This window comes from Diabrotica undecimpunctata, chromosome 8 (genome assembly GCF_040954645.1).
Source record: "Diabrotica undecimpunctata isolate CICGRU chromosome 8, icDiaUnde3, whole genome shotgun sequence".
Lineage (NCBI taxonomy): Eukaryota > Metazoa > Arthropoda > Insecta > Coleoptera > Chrysomelidae > Diabrotica > Diabrotica undecimpunctata.
This window is the reverse complement of record NC_092810.1, coordinates 132,366,634-132,387,408: the sequence shown is the minus strand read 5'-3', so window position 1 is coordinate 132,387,408 and position 20,775 is coordinate 132,366,634. Positions and strand designations below refer to the sequence as shown.

Below are 20,775 nucleotides of genomic sequence, written 5' to 3'. Positions count from 1 at the left end.
CTGTTTTTTTAAGGATACAGTTACTGTCCATCGAATACCTTAAATGAGCTGCCATGCATCGTTAAAAATAAATGAGCTGCCATGAAAAATTTTCGTTAAAAGTTATAAACATTGTCTTTAAATCTATATAAATAGACAAAATCATATAAACCAGATACAAAAAGATAATCGAAGAATTACATAGATTTGTAGTAAAGGCTAAATTTTACTACTTATAGCATGGAGTTGGAGTTACTAATTATCCAGAATTAAGTGTCGTGATAAAATAGGTGTAAAACAATATTTTGAAATTTATTTTTAATATTAAATAATCATATTATATAGCCCACACTTTAACATAATCAACTTGTAAATGTGAATCTTCAGTTCCAATATTCCAGGTAGGAAGCCACTGTTCTCTACCTTCCCAAAAGTTAGTGGCAGCATTAGGTGATGTGTTGGACCAAGGCTTACCACCTGGACGATTGTTAGCGTTATCTGGAAAATAGTTCACACCGCCTACAGCTAAGTTAATAATTATGTAGAATTCTTGGTCAAAAGGAGCCATCTTTGAATCTCGTTTCCAAGGGTTGTCTAAGCCTGATGATGATAATTGACCCAACTCCCAAAATCCTCCTGCCGGAGGCGTTACTCTTCCAATCTCCTGATCGTCAATTGCAAATTTAATGTAGTCTGGAGTCCATTCTACCTGGTAGTTATGGAAAGCTTGGTCATAGCCAGTTTCCAAATTTTTTTCAAAATGTGTTCGTGAATATTGATTGTAATTAGGATTTGGTCCCCAATGAAGGGTGCTTCCTACTTGTTGAACGCCGATGTTTAATCCGGCAGCATTGGTAAGTTGCCTGTTGCCCCTACTCTCCATAATGTCTATTTCCCCAGAAGCAGGCCAACCAGAATATTGGTTATATCTTGGTAGTAACCAGATAGCTAAAAAAAAATATTTAAAATTATTTCATATGTGTGAAATCACTTTTTTAAATTAATTATAAACAATGACGATGCATAAGGACAGCATAAAATTTACGATGGTCAACTAGTTGGACTAGAAAGTACTGACAACGCGCAATGTAATAAAATAGGAAAAGTTGGCTAACGAGTTTTTTAAATAAAATTATGAGTATGGAACAAATCAAGTAAATAGAAAAACATCAGATATTATTTGGCTCCCTGCATAAGTGGTATAAATCAAATTTAAAGCGTTTCCTCCATAATCCATTGTGCTTTATGCCCCCATATATTGTTCTTATGGGGTAGCGGGTGCTATCCCGCTACGATGATAGAATCATCAAATCATCGATTCCATATGATGGAATCCCAGCAGATTCAAAGCATTCTCATTTCCACCTTTCCTCCCTTCACATCCAAACCAACTCGCCGTTTTAATGCTAAAATTCCGAATTTATTTATTTATTAAAATCGCTAAAAAAACGACCCAGTCTTTGGCGGCTTCAAATTACTTAATACAAATTACTTAACACAATGTCAGAACTCATATAACGGACCAGAAGGTGATATAACTGGAGGAAGAGCTGAAAACAATAAAATGGAACATCATGGATCTTATTTAAATAAGGCGAAGAGGAGAAGCTCAAATTACTCTTAAATCAGAACACCTAATTCATTTTAGAGGAGAAGCAGACACTTCGAATGGTGAAGTAAGATTGATAATTTTTATGAGGACCTAGAAACAACATTATATGCCATACCAACATATTACACAATAAGTGTGGGCGACTTTTATGTGTAAATGGGCTCCAAACTCCAGAAGTAACAATTTACAAAATTGAATATGGCGAAATAAATAAGAAATGGAAAAGAACACTCAACTTCTTAGACCAGCAAATTTATCCATAATTAAGTCTTTTTGATAAAAAGACAAATAGAAGATACTAAACAAGTAAATAATAGCATAATAAAGGTACTAAAATATACAAAAAAGGAATGTTCCCCGAGAGTAGTGACCCAGAAAAAAAAACTAAGCCAAATTCCAAGAGCTTCTAAGTGAAGGAAGACAGTTGACCAAACAATACGACTTCAACTACTTCACAACAATGAAGAACATAAATAAATATATTCACCGATTAATCCGAAAAGACAGAAAAGAAAACAATACAAGAGAGATAACATATCCTATTCCTTCGAGAGAATCATTTTGTCGCAAAATCTATGGAAGGACCAACGGAAGACCAAGCTCCTGCCCAAAGTCACAAACCAGGGATGAGCAGAAATACCAGAAATAACACAATACGATATCAAAACGACACATTCAGAAATGAAAAATAACAAATCCACTGGCGATGATGGAGTAGTAATCGTGACGATCAAACTAGGTAGAAATAAAATCATCCAGAAACAAAATGAGACATACAGATCTGAAAAACTACCATCTTATCGGTTTGCTATCACATTTATATACACTTAAAAAAATATATATTAAAAATACACTGGAAGCTCAGTTAGATTTCTATCAGCCCAGAGAACAAGCTGAATTTAGATCGGGATGCAGCGCTAACGACCATTTACTAGTGATAAAAAACTGATAAAGAAGTTTGCAGAATACCTACAACAAACTATTGACACTGATCTTCTTGGACAACGAGAAAATATTCCATACTATAAGCTATGCTAAATAGAGCTTCGCATGCCACACTGCTAGACAAAAAGACTAACTTTGCACAATACAACATTGGACACCTTACAACGGTAGACGACCAAGAGGAAGACCACAGATAAGAAGGGTAGATGATAATCAAAAAATAGCTGGAAGTATGTGAAAGCTAAGAAGAAGAAGTATAAATACCATTTTAAAACATAAATCACTTAAAACTTAAAAAGATATAAAATATAGTAAAAAAATATTAAAACTTACCGGGCCATAACCAATCACCAGCTGGAACTTTTGCTCTAACTTCAACTTTGCCATATTTAAACGAGAAGGAATTAAGAGATCTTATACGAGCACTCTTAACGGGATTAACTATATTTGACGCACTTCCAGTTCGAGAACAACCATAAAATTGTGGATTTGTACACCTAGAGTAAAAATATAAAAGAATTAACATTTTTTGTGTAAAGTAATTACATCACGTCTATCCAAACTTAAGGCAGTCCACACAAGGGTGGTTATCGATAGAAGAGGTAAAAAGAAGCATAATCGTTATGATCGAGAACTACAGTGCATTGGCTAATTACGAATCTTCTACGCTTCTCATCCATGGTGATTGGTACGCTATGATCCTCGTTCTTTTATTAATGTCATAGCAAACTGACGTCGTACGATTAACGATTTTACTTCTCTTACACCTCGCATGGATAACAACCTGTGTGAGGATTACTTAACAGATATTTATATAGAGTTAGTACAAGTTAAAAATGACGTAAATTTCAGTATTCGTTACTAAATACATAAATTTCAAGATAAAATACAATTTTATAAGTGATGGATACGACCGCTACTTGATGGAAGTTCATTTTATCCAGTGGTGCTCAAACTTATGCTGCATGAGATCTACCACATAAACTGCAAGCTTCCGGAGATCGACTGCTATACCCTGTTTTTAAACCAGGAGGAGTAATTCAAATTTACCCCGCCGTAATGTTTGTTTGTAATTGGTCCAACCTTAAAAAAGTTTACTCCACTGTTATGAAATTTTGACACTAATGGCATTTTATAGGATAATTAAGTTATCGGCGATTTTTTGTTTTCTGCGCTATTCTTTTAATTTTTAGATTTTTAGTCTGCTTTTATATAAAAGAGAGTTGTGTTTAGAACTCTTTAGCTACGTATTAATATAATGTAATATTTTTGGATTACCGTCGAAGGCCGATATGATCAACCAAAAAAGAAGATGTATTTGGTAACTTTACTGTGACTTTCTTGGGTGTGAATCTGTCTCTTTAGTTTACTGCTCCTGATTTAAAAACAAAGCATAGTAAAAAAAACAATTTTGAAAATAAAAAACTTTATTGCACATTTCTAGTTGATAAAAAGTTGTAACTACAGAGAGTTGTAATTAAAGTCATGGTTTTCATATTAATTTTATTTGGATGTTGATGCATGGCACTGTATATCATCCACAAGTATTTCATATGATGGTACGTAATTACCGAGGGCCAAACGCAGGCATGAAGAGAGATGTTCGTCAGTTAGCCGATTACGATATTTTGATTTCACTATCTTCATTTGAGAAAATGCAGATTCACACAAGTATGTTGATTCAAAGAATACTGCGAGCTTCAGAGCTACTTGTCTCACAGACGGATATTTCTCAGACGATATGAAAGACCAAAATTTCGTATCCGTCGTTCTGGATTTAAGGTGTATTTAAGGACGGAAATAATCTCCATATTGAACGTAACGGATATTTCAGTGGCTATTTTTTCCACGTCTTCAGACAATAAAATGGATTAGACATGAATGCTACAATATCTGTCAGTTTTTAAAATCAGCGAAGCGTCTTTCAAACTCACTATGAAGTGCTTGCAGCTCCGTCTCGTAATAAACATAATTCAAATGAGCGGTTACCCTTTTTTTCAACGATGAAAAGTTGTTTAAATCCTTTCTGCTAATTTGCTTAATCAATAATTTCTCCTAAAGTCGCTCCTAGAACCTATCTAAAAATTTTCCAAGGCTCAACCACCTCACATCTGTATGCAGAACAAAATCAGTGTGTTCCGCGGAGTCACTAGTTTCAAATTGCGCTTTAAAAAGACGTCGTTGCAAGCTTCGCGCTCTGATTAAATTCACAATTTTTGTTGTCATCTTCATGTCGTCCATATTTAAAATTTTGAAACACAAAACTTGCTGGTAAATGATGCAATGAAATAAAAAAAAACGATGAAAAGTTATCGTTAGCTCGACATAATGCAACAAATCCATTGTTAACGTCAGTCATGGATGGTGCACCATCTGTTGTAATACACACGAGTTTGTAAATCGGTAGCTCGCATTGTTTTACAAAATTTATATAAACGTTGTATACATCTTCTCCGCAAGTTTTTTCTTTCAGATGCAGCATTGTTAACAATTCTTCTTTAGCCAACATATCAGAAAATACTATCCGAATGAAAATACACAACTGGGCGGTATCAGTCATATCGGTTGACTTGCTATATTGCAAAGAAAAGTACATAGCATCATAATTATTTCGATCATGCACGTATGGTGAGTCAGGATAGTTCCCGTATTTTCTCCGTGAATCGCGATCGACTTCAAAAACTTTGGCTATCGACCGGTCGATCGCGATCGACCTTTTGAGCATCGCTGATTTTATCTAACAATTAAACCCTGCAAATTTTTGTTTCACTTTCACAAAATGTATTATAATGCATTATCTCTACACCTGTTTCGGCACATGTAGGATTTATCATGGGTAGTTCTCTAAGCCCATTGCTATCAGATATTTTTATAGATCGTCTAGAAACAAAGATTTTAAAACATCCCGTATTGAAACAGTTTTTATATCGGAGGAAATACTTGGGCGATATACCAGTATGCTTTACAAGAACTAACAAGCAACTTGACCACTTCATATTTTACATTAAGGGGATACATAGGTCTTGTATTTTCAACAAATCTAATTTTTTTTTATTCCATAAAAGTATAGTACCTATACACGTACTTATTCAAGAGTATTTACACCAAATTTCAAGTAAATTTAAGCAATATTACCGGAGTTATAGAGATTTAAATAGCGAGCGGTCGGTACGTATGCAGATCGTAGTCAGTTTTAAAACTTCGTTTTTCCATGCGGTAGGCACGATTTCTCAAGAACAAATTGACCGATTTTGCTGAAACTTTGTACAGTTCATCTGCATATTATTATCTCATGACTGAATAAAGGGATTTTCAATCTGTCGACTTGTTCTTTTTGTGAAAGTGTTAAAAACATAAGTTTTCAGTGTTTTATTGTTAGACAATCTTACAAGTTACAAAATTACTATTCAATTCGTTTCAACAAATTTATTTCAGATTTTCTGAATACCCATACTTCACATTTCTATGTTACTGTTGGCGACCTTTTATAATTCTGGGATTTAATTATGAATAGCCTTTCATCTGTTCAAATCTGTAATTTTTGAAGAAACTTTCGACTATATTGAGATACTACAATGAGCAAATAAGGAATACTTATTTCTAATCCTTTCCTCAACTACTTACTTATTTCCAGATTATCCTGCAATTTTGATGGTTTCATATATTATCAAAGATATCAAGCTAAGACGGGACAAGGCCATAGAATGAACCATGAAATGAAAGACCAAATGAAGAATGAAAACGTAGTCAAAGTAATAAAAGATGATATGGAAACATTTAAGGAAAAGGAGACACATCTCATAAGAGTGATAATGTATTGAATAATAGATTGGATATCACTAGGTAAAAGACCAAGGGGTAGATCGAGCATAATATGAAAGAGATAAGATTGCATAAAAAATATGATAATAGAAAATACAGAAAACACTAACAGATATAAGAGAATAAAAAATATTGTACAAAGTAAAGGCATGCTTTCTGAAGCTTCTTAAAAAAACTCAAAGCCTCTGAGTTGTGCTGTTATTGAAGCATCTTAAAAAAGAAGACTGACAGAAAAGAATCGCCAAAGTGATCAAAGTTGAAGAAAAAATAGTCAAAATTAATTTTAGCACATACGATATGTCCTACTTTAACGGTAAATACCTAACCTAACGGTATATACAACCAGCCGCCGCACTATATTTTAAAGCAAAACTATCAAAACATTCGTTTTACTCTATTTCTTACTTATACAATATGTAGCAAATCATTCATTTAGAGGTACTTTTTTGGTGGAGATTTAACGGAGGGTCATGCACGAATCGTGTCACTTGACTTTGCGTTTTTGTTCAGTATTGTTTGACATATCATCATTGAAAGACTTAGACTGTCACAGCGTCTAGAAATTATTTAGCTGTATTTCGAAAATGGGTTTTCCACATGTAATGTGTTTCGTGGGCTTAGAGCAACTTTTGGTCCATATAATCGGCGTACCGAACGCACACTTCACTATATCCTCAGTAAGTTTGGAACTTAGTTTTCATTATTGGACATATACGCGATCAAATAGACCACATTAAGTACGTACTGGAGAAAATATAGCGGCGGTATCGAAGAGTGTTCGCGAAAATAATGAAGAATCGATTCTTTGCCATTCTCAACAGCTTGGCTTGTCGTAAGCAACAACTTGACGTATTTTACGTGCGAATCTTGGTTTAATAGTATACAAAATCAATTAGTGCAAGATCTGAAACCGATCGACCTTTCAAGTCGTCACTGTTTCATTCAATGTTCTCTTGCTAAGCTTGCAGAAGATCTACTGTTCTCGAAAAAAATTTTGTTTGATGATGCCCATTTTTGTCTTATAGGGTACGTGAATAAACAAAATGCCCGCATTTGGGGTGATAAGCAACCCGAATAGTTTTAAGAGTTTCCTAGATAATGTGGCATACTACCTCTAGACATTAGTCTACGGGCTACGGAAAGTCCAAAGTCTACGTAAATAAACCGGCTACGATTGAGACATTGGAGGCCAATATTACTTAAGTCATTGGCTAAATACTAATCGAAATGTTCGAACGCGTAATCGAGAATTGCAAATTCAGAACGGACCATCTTAACCGCAGTCACGGCCAATATTTAAAAAAATATTTATCTCTATTTATCTCTTTTAATCATTATCTCTAAGGAGTAATTATAAAGAATTGTAAAGAATAGGAAAAGTACCTGTAAATGAATCACCCACAATAAGTTGAATATAACTACGATTTATTAGATCTGTATTAGATATATTAGATTTATATCTAAAGTTTAGGAGCACATTCTGATTTATAATGTTCGTCTCTTCATTTCTGTTATTTGTTATGGCTTCTATGTATTTAGTATTTAGTTAAACTGCTGATCATTTTAATATTATACTCTCTGCTCAATATAACCTTGAACCTTATTTCATAAAAAATATACTATCGATAAAACAATAAAAACTCTTACTCATCAGCAGGAGAACCGCCATTCACATCGATTGTTCCAGAGTAGAGAAATTCGTTACCATAATCATCAGCTACGAAGGTTGGTCGAATGTGCAAAATGCCATTTTCAACATAACTATTACTTCGGTTATTTGTGTACCATTGAAATTCCCAATTCTAAAAATCAAATTTCAGTAAATATACAGCAACCATGTGATCTAATACCAACTAAATAACATTTAAAGAATTTTTATTCATGTATTTAGTCGCTTTAAACATGTATACCGTAGTAGCAGCACTGATGATGGAATATTTATTCCGAAAAAGTTCTGCGGTTTAGCCCGAAAGGGTTCTTTTAAAAATTAGTGATCGTATCGTATACAGCTACTACAGCAAATTAAGTTTTCCTTGTGAATTTAAATGTTGATAACGATATATTTACAAAATTTTCAAACATATATATGATTGCATTAGTACTGATTTTTCATTAGTTGCAATCATGTTAAGCATGGTGCCAAGCCAAGTAAAGCCAGTTTTATAATGTACATCTTCTTCTTCTTCTTCGTCTAGCCATTCACGTCCACATCTGAACATAAGCCTCTTCAAGTCTTCCTTTCCATTGTTTTTTATTGTACGCTACTTGTAGCCAATTTTTCCCGGCAGTCCTTTTCAGATCATCTGTCCATCTCATAGGAGGTCTGCCTCTGGGTCTTTTGTGTTGGTATGGTCTCCAGGTTAAAATTGATCTGTGCCATTTGTTTAGATCGCTCCTAGCTACATGTCCAGCGTATTCCCATTTCAACTTTAATGATTTTTGCACCACATCGATGACTTTGGTTTTCTGTCTTATCCATGTGTTTGTTTTATTGTCCTTAAGTGATATACCTAGCATTGCTCTTTCCATCGCGTGTTGAGTGACTCTAAGTATATTCATATTCTTTTTTGTGATTGTCCATGTTTGTGCCGCATAAGTTAATATCGGAATAATGCATGCATCAAAAACTTTAGTTCTAAGATGTAATTGAATTTGTTGATTTCTGAGTATATAGTTCAGTTTACCGAATGCTTCCCAAGCTAACTTTCTTCTTCTTTTTATTACTTCAGTTTGAATTTCCCTATTTAGTATTATTTTTTGTCCTAAGTATATATATTCTTCAACTTTTTCTATAACTTTATCGTTTATTATTGTCACGGTGTCTTCGGAGTGCATGACTTTTGTTTTGTTTAAATTCATTTTCAGTCCTATTTTAGAAGATTCGGTATGTAGTTCTAAAAGCATGGTTTGCATTTCTTGTAGGTCAGTAGCTATCAGGATTATGTCATCTGCAAATCGTAGATTACTGAGGTAGCGGCCATTGATGTTTATTCCCTTATATTTCCAATTTAGGTTTTTAAAAACGTCCTCCAAAACTAAGGTGAACAGTTTGGGTGATAAAGTATCTCCCTGTTTGACTCCCCTGTTTAATGGTACAGGGTTCGTGTGTTCATTTTCATTTAGGTAGTATGTACCTAGCTGTAGCTTGGTTCATAGTTTCTTTTATTAAGTTAATATATCTGCTGTCTATTCTACAATTTTGCATTGCGTTTTTATTACGGCCGTGTGTTCTATGGTATCGAAAGCTTTTTCGTAGTCTACAAATGCTAGGAAAACTGGAAACTTGTATTCGTTACATTTTTCTATTAATATTTTTGTGGTTAACAGGTGATCGGAAGTTGAATAGCCTTTTCTAAAACCTGCCTGTTCATATGGTTGGTATTCGTCTAATTTCCTTGTTAGTCGAGTAGTTATGACTTTGGTGAGTATTTTAAACAGCTGTGACAGTAGGCTGATGGGTCTATAGTTTTCCAATTTTCGACTATCACCTTTCTTGTGTAATAAGATTACTTTAGAGTTGTTCCAGCTCTTAGGGACTTTGCCCTGATGTAAACAACTGTCCACAAGCTTAGTTACAATTGCAATTAGTTCCTTACCTCCTTCTAATATCATATCTGTGGTAATATTATCTTCTCCTGCAGCTTTATTTCTCTTCATATTTTCCAATGCTGTAGTTACCTCTGAAATTGTTACTTTTGGCATTATTTCTGATCCAACATTTTTTATTAATTTCCGTGCTGGTCTCATCTCATCATCTTGTTGATGTGTTCTGTAAAGTTCTGTGTAAAATTCTTCTATTCGTGTCAGTATGTTTTCTCTAGTTGTGATTTCATTTTCGTCTTTTCCCATTAATGATATCATCTGACGTCGTCCTAGTGTCGGTCTGAGGCATTTCATACTCTTATTTTTTTCAATAGTTGTTGTTATTAATTTTTCGTTTTCTTTTCTTTTTTGTTGTCTGATTCCTTTTCTAATCTGCCTATTAAGTTCTCTATATTCGTCGGTTCCCCTTTTGTTAGATTTATTTAAGATCTTCCTTTTTTTATTTGTTGTAATATTTCTTTGTCTAATTCATTGTATGTTGTTTTTGGTTTTTTCAGTTGCAGAAGGCTTTTATTCACTGTTTCGGTAATAAGGTTATTCAAATCATCAATATCATTGGAGTTTATCTGCTGCATGCTAACTTGATTTAATGCATGCGCTATCTTTTTATTAAATTCACTATTTTTGATTTCTTCAGATGTCCATTTGTATCTTTTTTCATGTATTCTTTTTCTTTCTAGTTAATGTACATACCTACTTAAAAATATAAAAATAAAAACTGCATTATTAAACCACATGGAATAAAAAAAGTACAATAAACGATTACAAAAGAATTGTTTACATACAAACAACAAATACCGAATCTCAACATACGCAAGAGAAATGTGAAATAAATCAATGAAATCATTGTTAATACAAAAAATAGCCTTACTTCCTATATAAAATAATGTGATCAATAGAGTAGAAAATGTAATAAACGTATATGGATTCAGAGAACAAGGACGAGGAGAAGTAAATAATTCGAAAAATAAGAAAATCGCCATGGGAAGCAATTAGATACAACATGATTCTGAAGACCAATCGTATCGATATGATCCTAGTAAGAACTACATCGAAAAGTTTAACTAACATAGTCTAACCTCCACAAGAAAAAGGAGCACTAAAGAAAACAATCACTTTAGCTTCAAACCCTTTGATTTCTATACAATTATTAGTACGTTAAATAAAATTTACCATATTTGAAAAACTATATAAATATTTTTAGTTTAAGACAGTGTGTGGTAAATGATGTAATTTATTGAAGGAAATTGAGTAATGTGTTGATTTTTGAACCTAATCTCTAGATTGACGATCGGAAATTCGGTACAAATTCTAGGGTTTTTTGGTTTCGGTTAACCGCAAAACCTTGACATTAATTCCTGAAATTGGAAATAAAGTAAGTAACAGTTATGTATTAAAAGCAAATTATATATCTACAAGTTAATCACCTATACCTACATAAATATATTTCAGTAGAAGTAGATGATTGCATTTTTTTTAATAAGTGCTCGACCATTCTCCTACAGGTATTTCGAGGTTTCACCTCTCGTGAGGAAGCCTTGTGCTAGGTAACTCGAATTGAAATAAAATGCTGTGTATCTATATGACCGTTATAGTAAGATAACATGCCTGTGTACGCTAGTAGCGACTTCTATATGAAGCAACAAGAAGTCAGCAGACTTCTCTATTCTGTGGAGAACTAGGTGAACTGCGAATCCAAGCTTACTAGAAGCAATTGGACGATGCTAGGCATAACCTTTTATTCGGACATTATATCTACAGTTTACCCTTTTTATGTCCTCCTGTTCTTGTGATCATTGATGATTGTTGTGTTGCCTATCCACCACCATGATTTTGTTTTTGATATATTTAACTCTGGACCAAATCTCTTACTCTCATTTTCAACTAGAAATATAAGATCAATTAGGTCTTCTCGGCTGTTGATAAGTAGGTCTGTATCATCGGCAAAGCGTAGATTGTTTATTTTTCCGTCATTTCTCAATGTTCATTGTTCTGGGTGGAATTCATTTAAAAGTGTGTCAAACACTTTTACCGTCTTCTCTCGACTTTTCGATCATTTGTATTATATTCAAACAGTGTTCTTGTGTACCCCTATCTTTGGAAAACCGTCCGTCGATTTTTGTTTTCATACGTCTACCCGGTTCATTTCTTATAACATAGACTCGATAAAAATACACTGACCTTTATAAGGCGGTGCATTTGTATCGATTTTTAATATTGTGAACAATTTTTTCTGGTTAAATTAAAATAAAAGTGCATTTCTTTAAACAGATAAAATAAAAATATACTCTTATTGAAAATAAAAAATAATTCCTAATATAATAAGAAATAATTATTTATGTCCTATAGAAATTATTTAAATATTTGACCTTATACGGTTGAATAGTATCACAATCTGTCATAAAAACTTCTGCGGACAGATGAAAGAGTTTCTGCTGTAACAGAATTGGAAACTTCTCTTATTCGGTTGTTTAATTCATCCAAATTTTGGGCTCTAGCCTCAGGATGATCGTAGATGATGCTTTTTAAATGTCCTCAAAAAAGAAGTCTATAGGTGTAAGATCTGGAGATCGCACAGGACACTTAATATCGCATGTTCCACTGATAACTCGATTCGGGAAAGCATTGATTAATTACTTCCTAATTATTCCAGCGTTGTGAGCTGAACAGCCGTCTTGATGAAATCAAACATTCTCCAGATTTACATAAGGAAGATTGAGAATAACGGGAAGAACATGGTTCTGAAACAAATCGAGGTATACTCTACTATTCAAGTTGCCCTCAATAAAAAATGGACCTATTATGTGGTCTCCTAAAATGCCAGTCCAGACGTTAACTTTTTGAGGACGTTCAGTCGGCAAATAATATATCTGTGCTGGTTTTCCCGCGCCCAATACCTCGTAATGAAAAGATTGTGTCTCCCTACTAACTAAACAGAAGATTCATCAGTGAATAAAATGTTTTTAATAAAATTTGGTTCATCATTAGCTTTTGTTATTAGAGTATCACAGAACTCCATTCTTCTAAAGTAGTCGTTTTCGAATATTTAAAATTCTTGTAACCGTGCTTTTTTCATACTTTCGTTACAGTAACATTACTAACATCTAATTTTCTAGCAACGCTTCTACTTGAACGTGTTGAATCTACCTCGATTGTTGCACAAATTTGTGTATCCCGGTATTCTCTTTCCTCAAATTTTTCTGGTGACACTTCTTGAGCGTGACATTTTCTGCAATTGTTGAGGCAATAACAATTCTCAACATTTTTAACAATGTTATGAGTTGACTGTACGCAACGAATTGGTCTCTCCTCAAAAACCTCCACTGTTGTTCCGAATTACCACCATAAAACCATTTTATTATTTGAACCTTTTCTGCGGGCGTATAAACAGACATGTTGTTTAGAAAAATAAATTAAAAATCTACGCTCTTATTGCTTTAAACAACCACGGTATAATGACAAATTATTGGCGACGGGTCAACAGAGGTTCGCGGAAAGTCGACGGCGCGCAGTGTTGCCATTTATAGGGTGTATATCTAATTTAAAACTTAACGTACTGTATATATTGAAGCTTAAGTATACAATCTTAATTAAACAAAGAAGAACGAATGACTGGCTTGACGAAAAATGTCAGATTATAACAGAAAGAAAAAACAGAGCATATTTACTGATAAAACAGAGTCACAGAAAATCCACCCAAGAAAGATGGGAGAAAATATGAACAAAGAACTTAAAGAACTACTATAGATAAGGAAGGTAGTATATTGACAGAACAGTAAGAAATACTAAGAAGCTGCACTGAACATTTTAAGGAGGTAGATAGAAGGGTGGCGAACCCTGATATACCATCAATACACCAGCAGTAGCCAAGAGTAGCAGTAGACAAATTAAAGAATAATAAATCCTCGGGAATGGATTAAATAGCATCAGAGCTACTGAAGGAAGGAGGAGACGGATTACTAAAAACAATACATGAGCTAATAATAGATATACGGTTGAATAAGCAGTTACCAGTGGAGTGGAAAGTGGAATAGAGGTATTATAGTACCATTGCATAAAAACGGAAACCAGTTGAAACTACCGTGGAATCACGCTGTTAAACACAGCATACCAAATAATGTCCAAGGTTATTTATGAAAAGCTTACACCACACGCTAAAAAAATTCATACAAAATATACCAGGATACGCATATCATAATATCTTTAAAAATATAACGACTGCGTTAAATGGAACATGTGGAAAGAATGGAAGAAGGCAAAATACCAAACAAAATGAACAAACTGCGCCAGTGAAAAAAAACAATAGGAAGACCGAAACTGAGATACATAGAACAAGTAGAAAAGAATTAAAAACCTTAAAAATAAAAAATTGGAGAAAAAAGCACAAAACACATCTGAATGGAGAAGAATCCTGGAAGAGGCCAAGGCCCAAAAAGGGTTATTGAGACAGTGATGACGATGATAAACTACACGATGTTTTTAAATAAAAACTATACAAATTTGGCCTCAGTGTATCGGAATCATAGCACGTATTAAAGTAAACATTGTTATCTAAATAGATATATTATACAACGGATAATAAGTTTTCCTGTTCCACTGTTCGTTAGTTATTGTACGAAAATATAATAATAAGTTTGTAATGTACTTACTCCATTTCCACTAAGCGATACTTCGTGTTGCCATTTTTTCAAATCCAGGTTATTAAAGTCATCTTTAAAAATCAAATCACCTTTACAGGGCAAAAGGGGTGCGTGAGTACCACTTACAGTAGTGATCGTTTTTTCACAACCCCGTAGATTTTGAAAAACCAGTGCCATAAACTTGATTAAGTTCATATTACCGCCTTTAACGAAATTAATCTCGTACTGAAATGCGTATTTAATATTTTGGTGTATTTTATTCTTATCTATAAATAACGTATTTTTATAAACTACCATTTGGTTAAACCATTTTTTATTTAATACCGTATCTGAAAACTCTGTGGTGATTTTTCTTAGTCACCAAGGTTACTGTTAAGATACTACATAGTTCAATGTTCTTTCCAATAGGAAAATACTATTTATAATACTGTATTATTTTATTGGTAATAACAAAAAGAGATAAAACAAAAATTGAAACTTTAACGAGCAATGGAAATTCTCAAAATTTTTTTTTTTTTTTTTTTATTTCGAATTAACGTGTCTCAACATCTTAGGTCATTGACACGGGAGCAAAGGTTTACAATAGTACTTACAAAGTTATGATACAAATTTTACAATTGTGAATAATAAAAATATTATATAAATTATATTTTGTTAAACAATTGAGAAGTCTTTAAAAAGTCTATTAGGCTCTTGAGTCGGCTTGAACAGTTCAGAAGTTCTTCTAGACTATGGGTTATATTCAGTGGCGGCTGGTGTGGTAAAATTTTGGGTAGGCCAAGCCAGCAAATTACATATAGCTATGTGTAATCAGTGGCGGATCCAGAGGGAGGAGTCACGGGGTGGGTCATGACTCCCCCTTAAAAATATTTGAAAACCCACTTATCCTATTGGTGGTAAGACTAAATGTGACCTTACATCAGAGAAAAGTAATCACCCTCAAGATCCATGACCTCCCCAAAAAAATTTATGTAGCCGCCAGTGTGTCTAATGCATTTTTTTTGTGCGAGAGTGGGAATCTTTTTTTTTTTCGAATTTTACGAATTTTTTAAAATTTATTTGGGCAACCGTGCACTTGTTTGCAATTGTGTTGTTTGTTTAAAAATATGTTACAATTATAGATTATGTTACATATTTTTTTATCATAATTTAAAAGAAAATTTATATTATAATTCGATAATTACGTTGCAAGTGATAATGATGGTCGGCTTAGGCCCGATCGTCTGGTGCCTAAACAGCAAGCATAAACACGACAATATAAATCGTTGTCCGGCAAGCTGCTTAACTTCAAACGCTTTTTGTACGGGGATCTTATGTGAGCTGGGTCGGCCAGTTCCGCTCGGACCTATTAATGATATTTAAAATGCCTGAATACGATTCGATGCTTTATGTGGTAATATAATAACATAGTTGTTTTACGGACGCTAATGTATTGATTTAGTACATTTAAAAGTTATTTATATGCATTAACATAATTTTTGAATATATGTTTTTTAATTTTAAAGCTCTTAAAATTATTGGGTAGGCCCGGCCTATCCTGCCTACCCCCAAAAGCCGCCACTGGTTATATTGTTGGCAATGCGGGTGGCCTGGTAGTGCTGACATTCCGCGAGGATGTGTTTGACGGTTATAGGAATATCGTTGCAGTGAGAGCATAACTGTTGGTTTGTAGAGGACATAAGATGACCGTGTGTCAAACGTGTGTGTCCTATTCTCAATCTTCGTATTGCTATCTTTTCTTTTCTGTTCAGAGATGCTAGGGATAAATAGCTCTAAACATTAGGTTGTATTTCTCTGAGCTTTGTGTTTTTGGTGATCCAAAGTTTCTGCCACTTGTCTTGGATATTCCTTTTGAATTTTGATTTTAAGTCTTCTTGGAGCTGTATGTTGTAGACAGGTAAGTTGGATGTAGGTGCTTCTTTTGCAGCGCTGTCAGGAATCTCATTTCCTTGGATGCCGATATGAGAAGGCACCCATATTATTGTTATTGAAGTCCCTCGGGAAGTGAGGAGATGGATCGATTCTAATATTTTTTGTACTAAATGATGTTGATTGTAAATATTTTTTAACGAATGAATTGCGGATAAGGAATCGGTACATAGAGAAAAAATTATATTAAACAACAAAGAAAGTAGAAAAATATAGAAATCTAAAAAAGCCATTATTACTATCATCACGGTGCTACAGCCCTTAACGGGCTTCAACCTTCTCAAGCTTTCTGCACCATTCTGCTTTATCCCTTGCTGGGATTTTCCAGTTGGCACCACCGATCCTTTCAGCATCCTGTTTATCCGCCTCAGCTTTGGTCGGCCCAGTCTTTTTACTCCCAGTGGCTGCGCATTCAAGTTCGTTCTCCTTTTTATGCAACGGTCATATTAAGTTTAAGCTCCATATCTCAGGCATTTGCTTCTTAGACCAAATTTTACAAACTATTTTTGCATCACTTTGTCGATCTGCTCTCCACCGTGTTTAAATAACTCTGCTGCTATAAATATTTTTACTTACTTTATAGATGAAGGTTCCACAAATTCCTTATTTCGGTACTCCAGTTATACGTTGTTAGTAAATTCCCCTTTCAGCAACTCTCGAAAATGTCTTTACATGATATATTCTTTGTTGGTAAGCAAGTTACCACCTTTATCATTACATATGTTGATTCTTGGCTTGAATTCTGTTCCGATAATGTTTATTTGGTGATAGAATTTTCTTGTTTCTCCTTGATTCATATGAGTTTCAAGCAGTTCTAATATATCGCTTTCTGATTCACATTACTTTTTTCGGTGTATGCGTTTCTCTTCTCTCCTTAAGTTTTTTTACTAATCTATTGTTCTCCTAATTCTTCGTTGTTGCATGTTTGTAAATGCCTTGTTCTTCTTATCTGTTATTTTTTCACTCTTTATCGAACTAGTCGTTTCTCTCTTGGCTTTGGGATATTTCCGAAAATAATAAAGTACTATAGCCACAGTCAGAATGCAGCGTTGGTCTCACGGCACGCAGCGATGCCGCTTATGTCGCCACAGTAGTAGGTGTGTAGTAGTTTGGCGATAGACTGAGCAATCAGGACCGTACGTGCTTCGTTTCAAAAATCTTTATTAATTAATTTAAACGAGTTAAATAAGAGAATAAACAAAAAAGAAAAAAATAATTCTAAAAAAATGTCTATATACATAAAATATCTAATACCTCGTAAATACTACTAAATATAAACTACATATACTAAAAAAACAAATGAGCATTAAATCTAAGATATTTCTCGTTAATTAATACTAATTGCAATCCATATCTAAATCGTCCTCATCCTCTGAATCATCTCCTATATTAATTATCACCGATTTAATATCTTCCTGCGAATTTTCCACAACACTTTCCACTTTCTTAACGTGGTTCACATAATTATGCCACTGCTCTTTAGATACGCGTTGGCAAGCTTCTTTTATCAACAATTCTACCGTTTTTTCTTTAAAATCGACGTTGCTTGAAGCCACATACCTTTTCACTTGACTCCACACCATTCCAATCGGGTTCAGCTCTCAATGGTAAGTCGACTGTTTCAAAATTTTAATGCCATATTTTTCCGCAATTGTTTCAATTTTGTACTGGTCGTATTCGTATCTAAATGCGGCCGCAATATCCAGTAATTCACTTTTCAGCTAATCTTCATTGACGAAAATGTTCTTTTCGATTAGCCAATCCTTTTATTTCACAATTCTTTCGGGAAATCAAATTTGCAGTAGTAGTATGACGCGTTATCCAAAACAACAACGTTGTCTTTGTCTTTCGGAAAGTTTGTAATTAACGTCTTCTCAAACCATTCTTCATATAGATCCCCGTCCATTTCATTGACATTGAAACGAAATAAAGAAGCGTTAACAAAATTATTTTAGTTGTGAAATTGATTATTGTATCCTTTTTGGTGGAATTGAGGTAAGATTTATGTATAACTTTTCTAGCTTCTCTTGTATATTTACATACTGTTTAAAAGTGGTCCATATATCTATTGTTATTCACTGGGTTTTATATATTTAGCTACACAACTACACAAATCTACAAAATTTGTAGATTTTTATTCATACTCTTTACAGAAAAAAAAGTGAAAAAAGTGAAAAACGTGGTTTTACATTTTTCTCTGAAATTTTGAGGTTAAGTAAAAAATATAAAAGGTGTAGATTTTTTTATTTTCTACAACTTTTGCATTTAACATTTTTCTCTAACACCACAAGTTACGACGTTATACATAAAAAATTGTTTGTCACCCTTAAAAACCACCCCAATATGACTTCCCTATGACTGGACCCAGTTGGTGGGAAACTGAACCCTCATTTAACATATTTACTAACGTTTTAGAGCCTCCATATCCTGATGGTTAATTTTTTCCGTTTTAAAACCGGATCGAAATTGATCTAATAAATTTATAAAAATTTCACTTTTTTGTTTCACAGCTGAAGACAAAGTAAAGGCAAAGAAGCTCCAGCTATGACTTTGGATTAAATTAAGTGACTTGTATATACAGTAAATAATAGTTATAAATTAATATTGTATTTTAATTATTTTTTACAGGTTGAATTCACGAATAAGTCACGTGAAAATTTACATATTTCTTCACTTCCTACATCCACGGTTTTATAGAAAATTATCAGATTATCAACGTAACAAAAATATGGTAAATTTGCCGTAACAAAACTAGCTATTATGTCAAAACAAATCGTATACAAGTTTGTTATATTAACATTATATATCTTCTTTATAAACACAAACTTCAAGCAAGTTTGTTGCATTGTAACTAGAAATTTTGATTTAAACGTGCTGCAAGTGTGTACAGTTGACATGACAAACTTGAAGTAAACCTTCTTGTTTGATATATCGAACTTATTGCAAGTCTGAATCAAGTTTATATTGTTATCTGGGAGGGTATGCTACGCCATATGTAGATAAATCTAGAATCAACCAAAATATCAAGAAGAAGAACAAGTAAATTTAGCAACAATAAAAAACCAGACTCCCTTATTAAAATTAATTTTTGCCAGGTTCCTTGAAAGGCACAGGAATTAATAAAATGGACCACAATAGAAAGTCAAATATTAATGAAAAGATAAATTAAGTGATTACGTACCCCGCCTCCAGCTAAAGTTTGTTCGTGTTGCCATGTTTTCATATCTAATGTATTAAAATCATCTTCAAATATTAATTCACCGCTGCATATGGCATTAGGTGCATGAGTACCACTAACGGTTGTTAATGATATCCCACAACCGTGTATATTTTGAACCAATGCCGCAATTAGGCAAATAACAATCATATTACCGTCTTTTCACAAAACTAATCGCTTACTAACTTAATCTAACACAGAATGAGTTTTATACGTATCAGTAAATAAATATAGGTACTTACCTAATATTATTTAAAATAGACAGCTACTTCATATTATAGTTTTAAAAGGGAAAATAATAAAAGCCACACTTCAATAGGTGAGATAATGTCCATTTTGTAATCCGCAAATAAGCTGTTTGTTTCAATATTTTTCCAAGGCTATGAAGATTAAGTTGATTACAATAAGCTGGCTGTATTTTATAAAGTCCAATCATCATTTATTAATAATAATTGTCGAATTTGAATAACTTTTCAGATATGCATAATTATTAATCGTTAAAACTTTGATAGAAATAGTTATACACAACTTGATCAGTGGTATAGAAATTGTACAAATGCAATTTTTTATTGTAGTCGAATTTTATCTGTATACACTTTTGATTAATTTAAAGAACTGCAAGAGATGCACTTTCATTGTTAGTCTAGGAATAAGATTTTTCTCGTGACGCTGACACGACCAGGCAAACGACAGGTGTTTTGAATAGTACGGGTCTCTATAACAAGATCCTATATCTTTCTTGCAGTGGATTTTTTAGATTTATTAAGAAATTAAGGTCAACAAATCTATATATATTTTTATTACCTGTTAGTGATACTGAAATCAGGAATGTTTTGAATAGATTTAAAAATTCACACTGCACGGATTTTTATTTCTTAAACAAAAAAATAATTGTGGAAACAATCGATATAATTATTGACAAATTAATTATACTTTATAATAATTGTCTTACTGAAGGGATTTTTCCAAATGTATTAAAAGTAACCAAAGTGCTACCAGTGTTCAAAAAGGGAGTTTATGAAATTGGA

At 33.3% G+C, this 20,775-nt stretch overlaps 1 protein-coding gene across 2 annotated transcripts; it reads right to left on the bottom strand.

Annotated features, from left to right (window-relative positions):
* Window positions 1-272: 272 nt before the first annotated feature.
* On the bottom strand, window positions 273-19,946 carry LOC140448032 (beta-1,3-glucan-binding protein-like). Of its 2 annotated transcripts, none has more exons than XM_072541076.1 (4): window positions 19,712-19,946; window positions 8,006-8,160; window positions 2,870-3,033; window positions 273-927 (listed from the first exon to the last, which is right to left on the bottom strand). In XM_072541076.1, the coding sequence occupies exons 1-4, from the start codon at window positions 19,895-19,897 to the stop codon at window positions 317-319; spliced, it is 1,116 nt and encodes a 371-aa protein (XP_072397177.1). In that variant the 5' UTR covers window positions 19,898-19,946; the 3' UTR covers window positions 273-316. The 2 variants fall into 2 exon arrangements, with proteins under 2 accessions (XP_072397177.1, XP_072397176.1); XM_072541075.1 differs by lacking the exon at window positions 19,712-19,946 and adding an exon at window positions 14,611-14,830.
* Window positions 19,947-20,775: the final 829 nt, after the last annotated feature.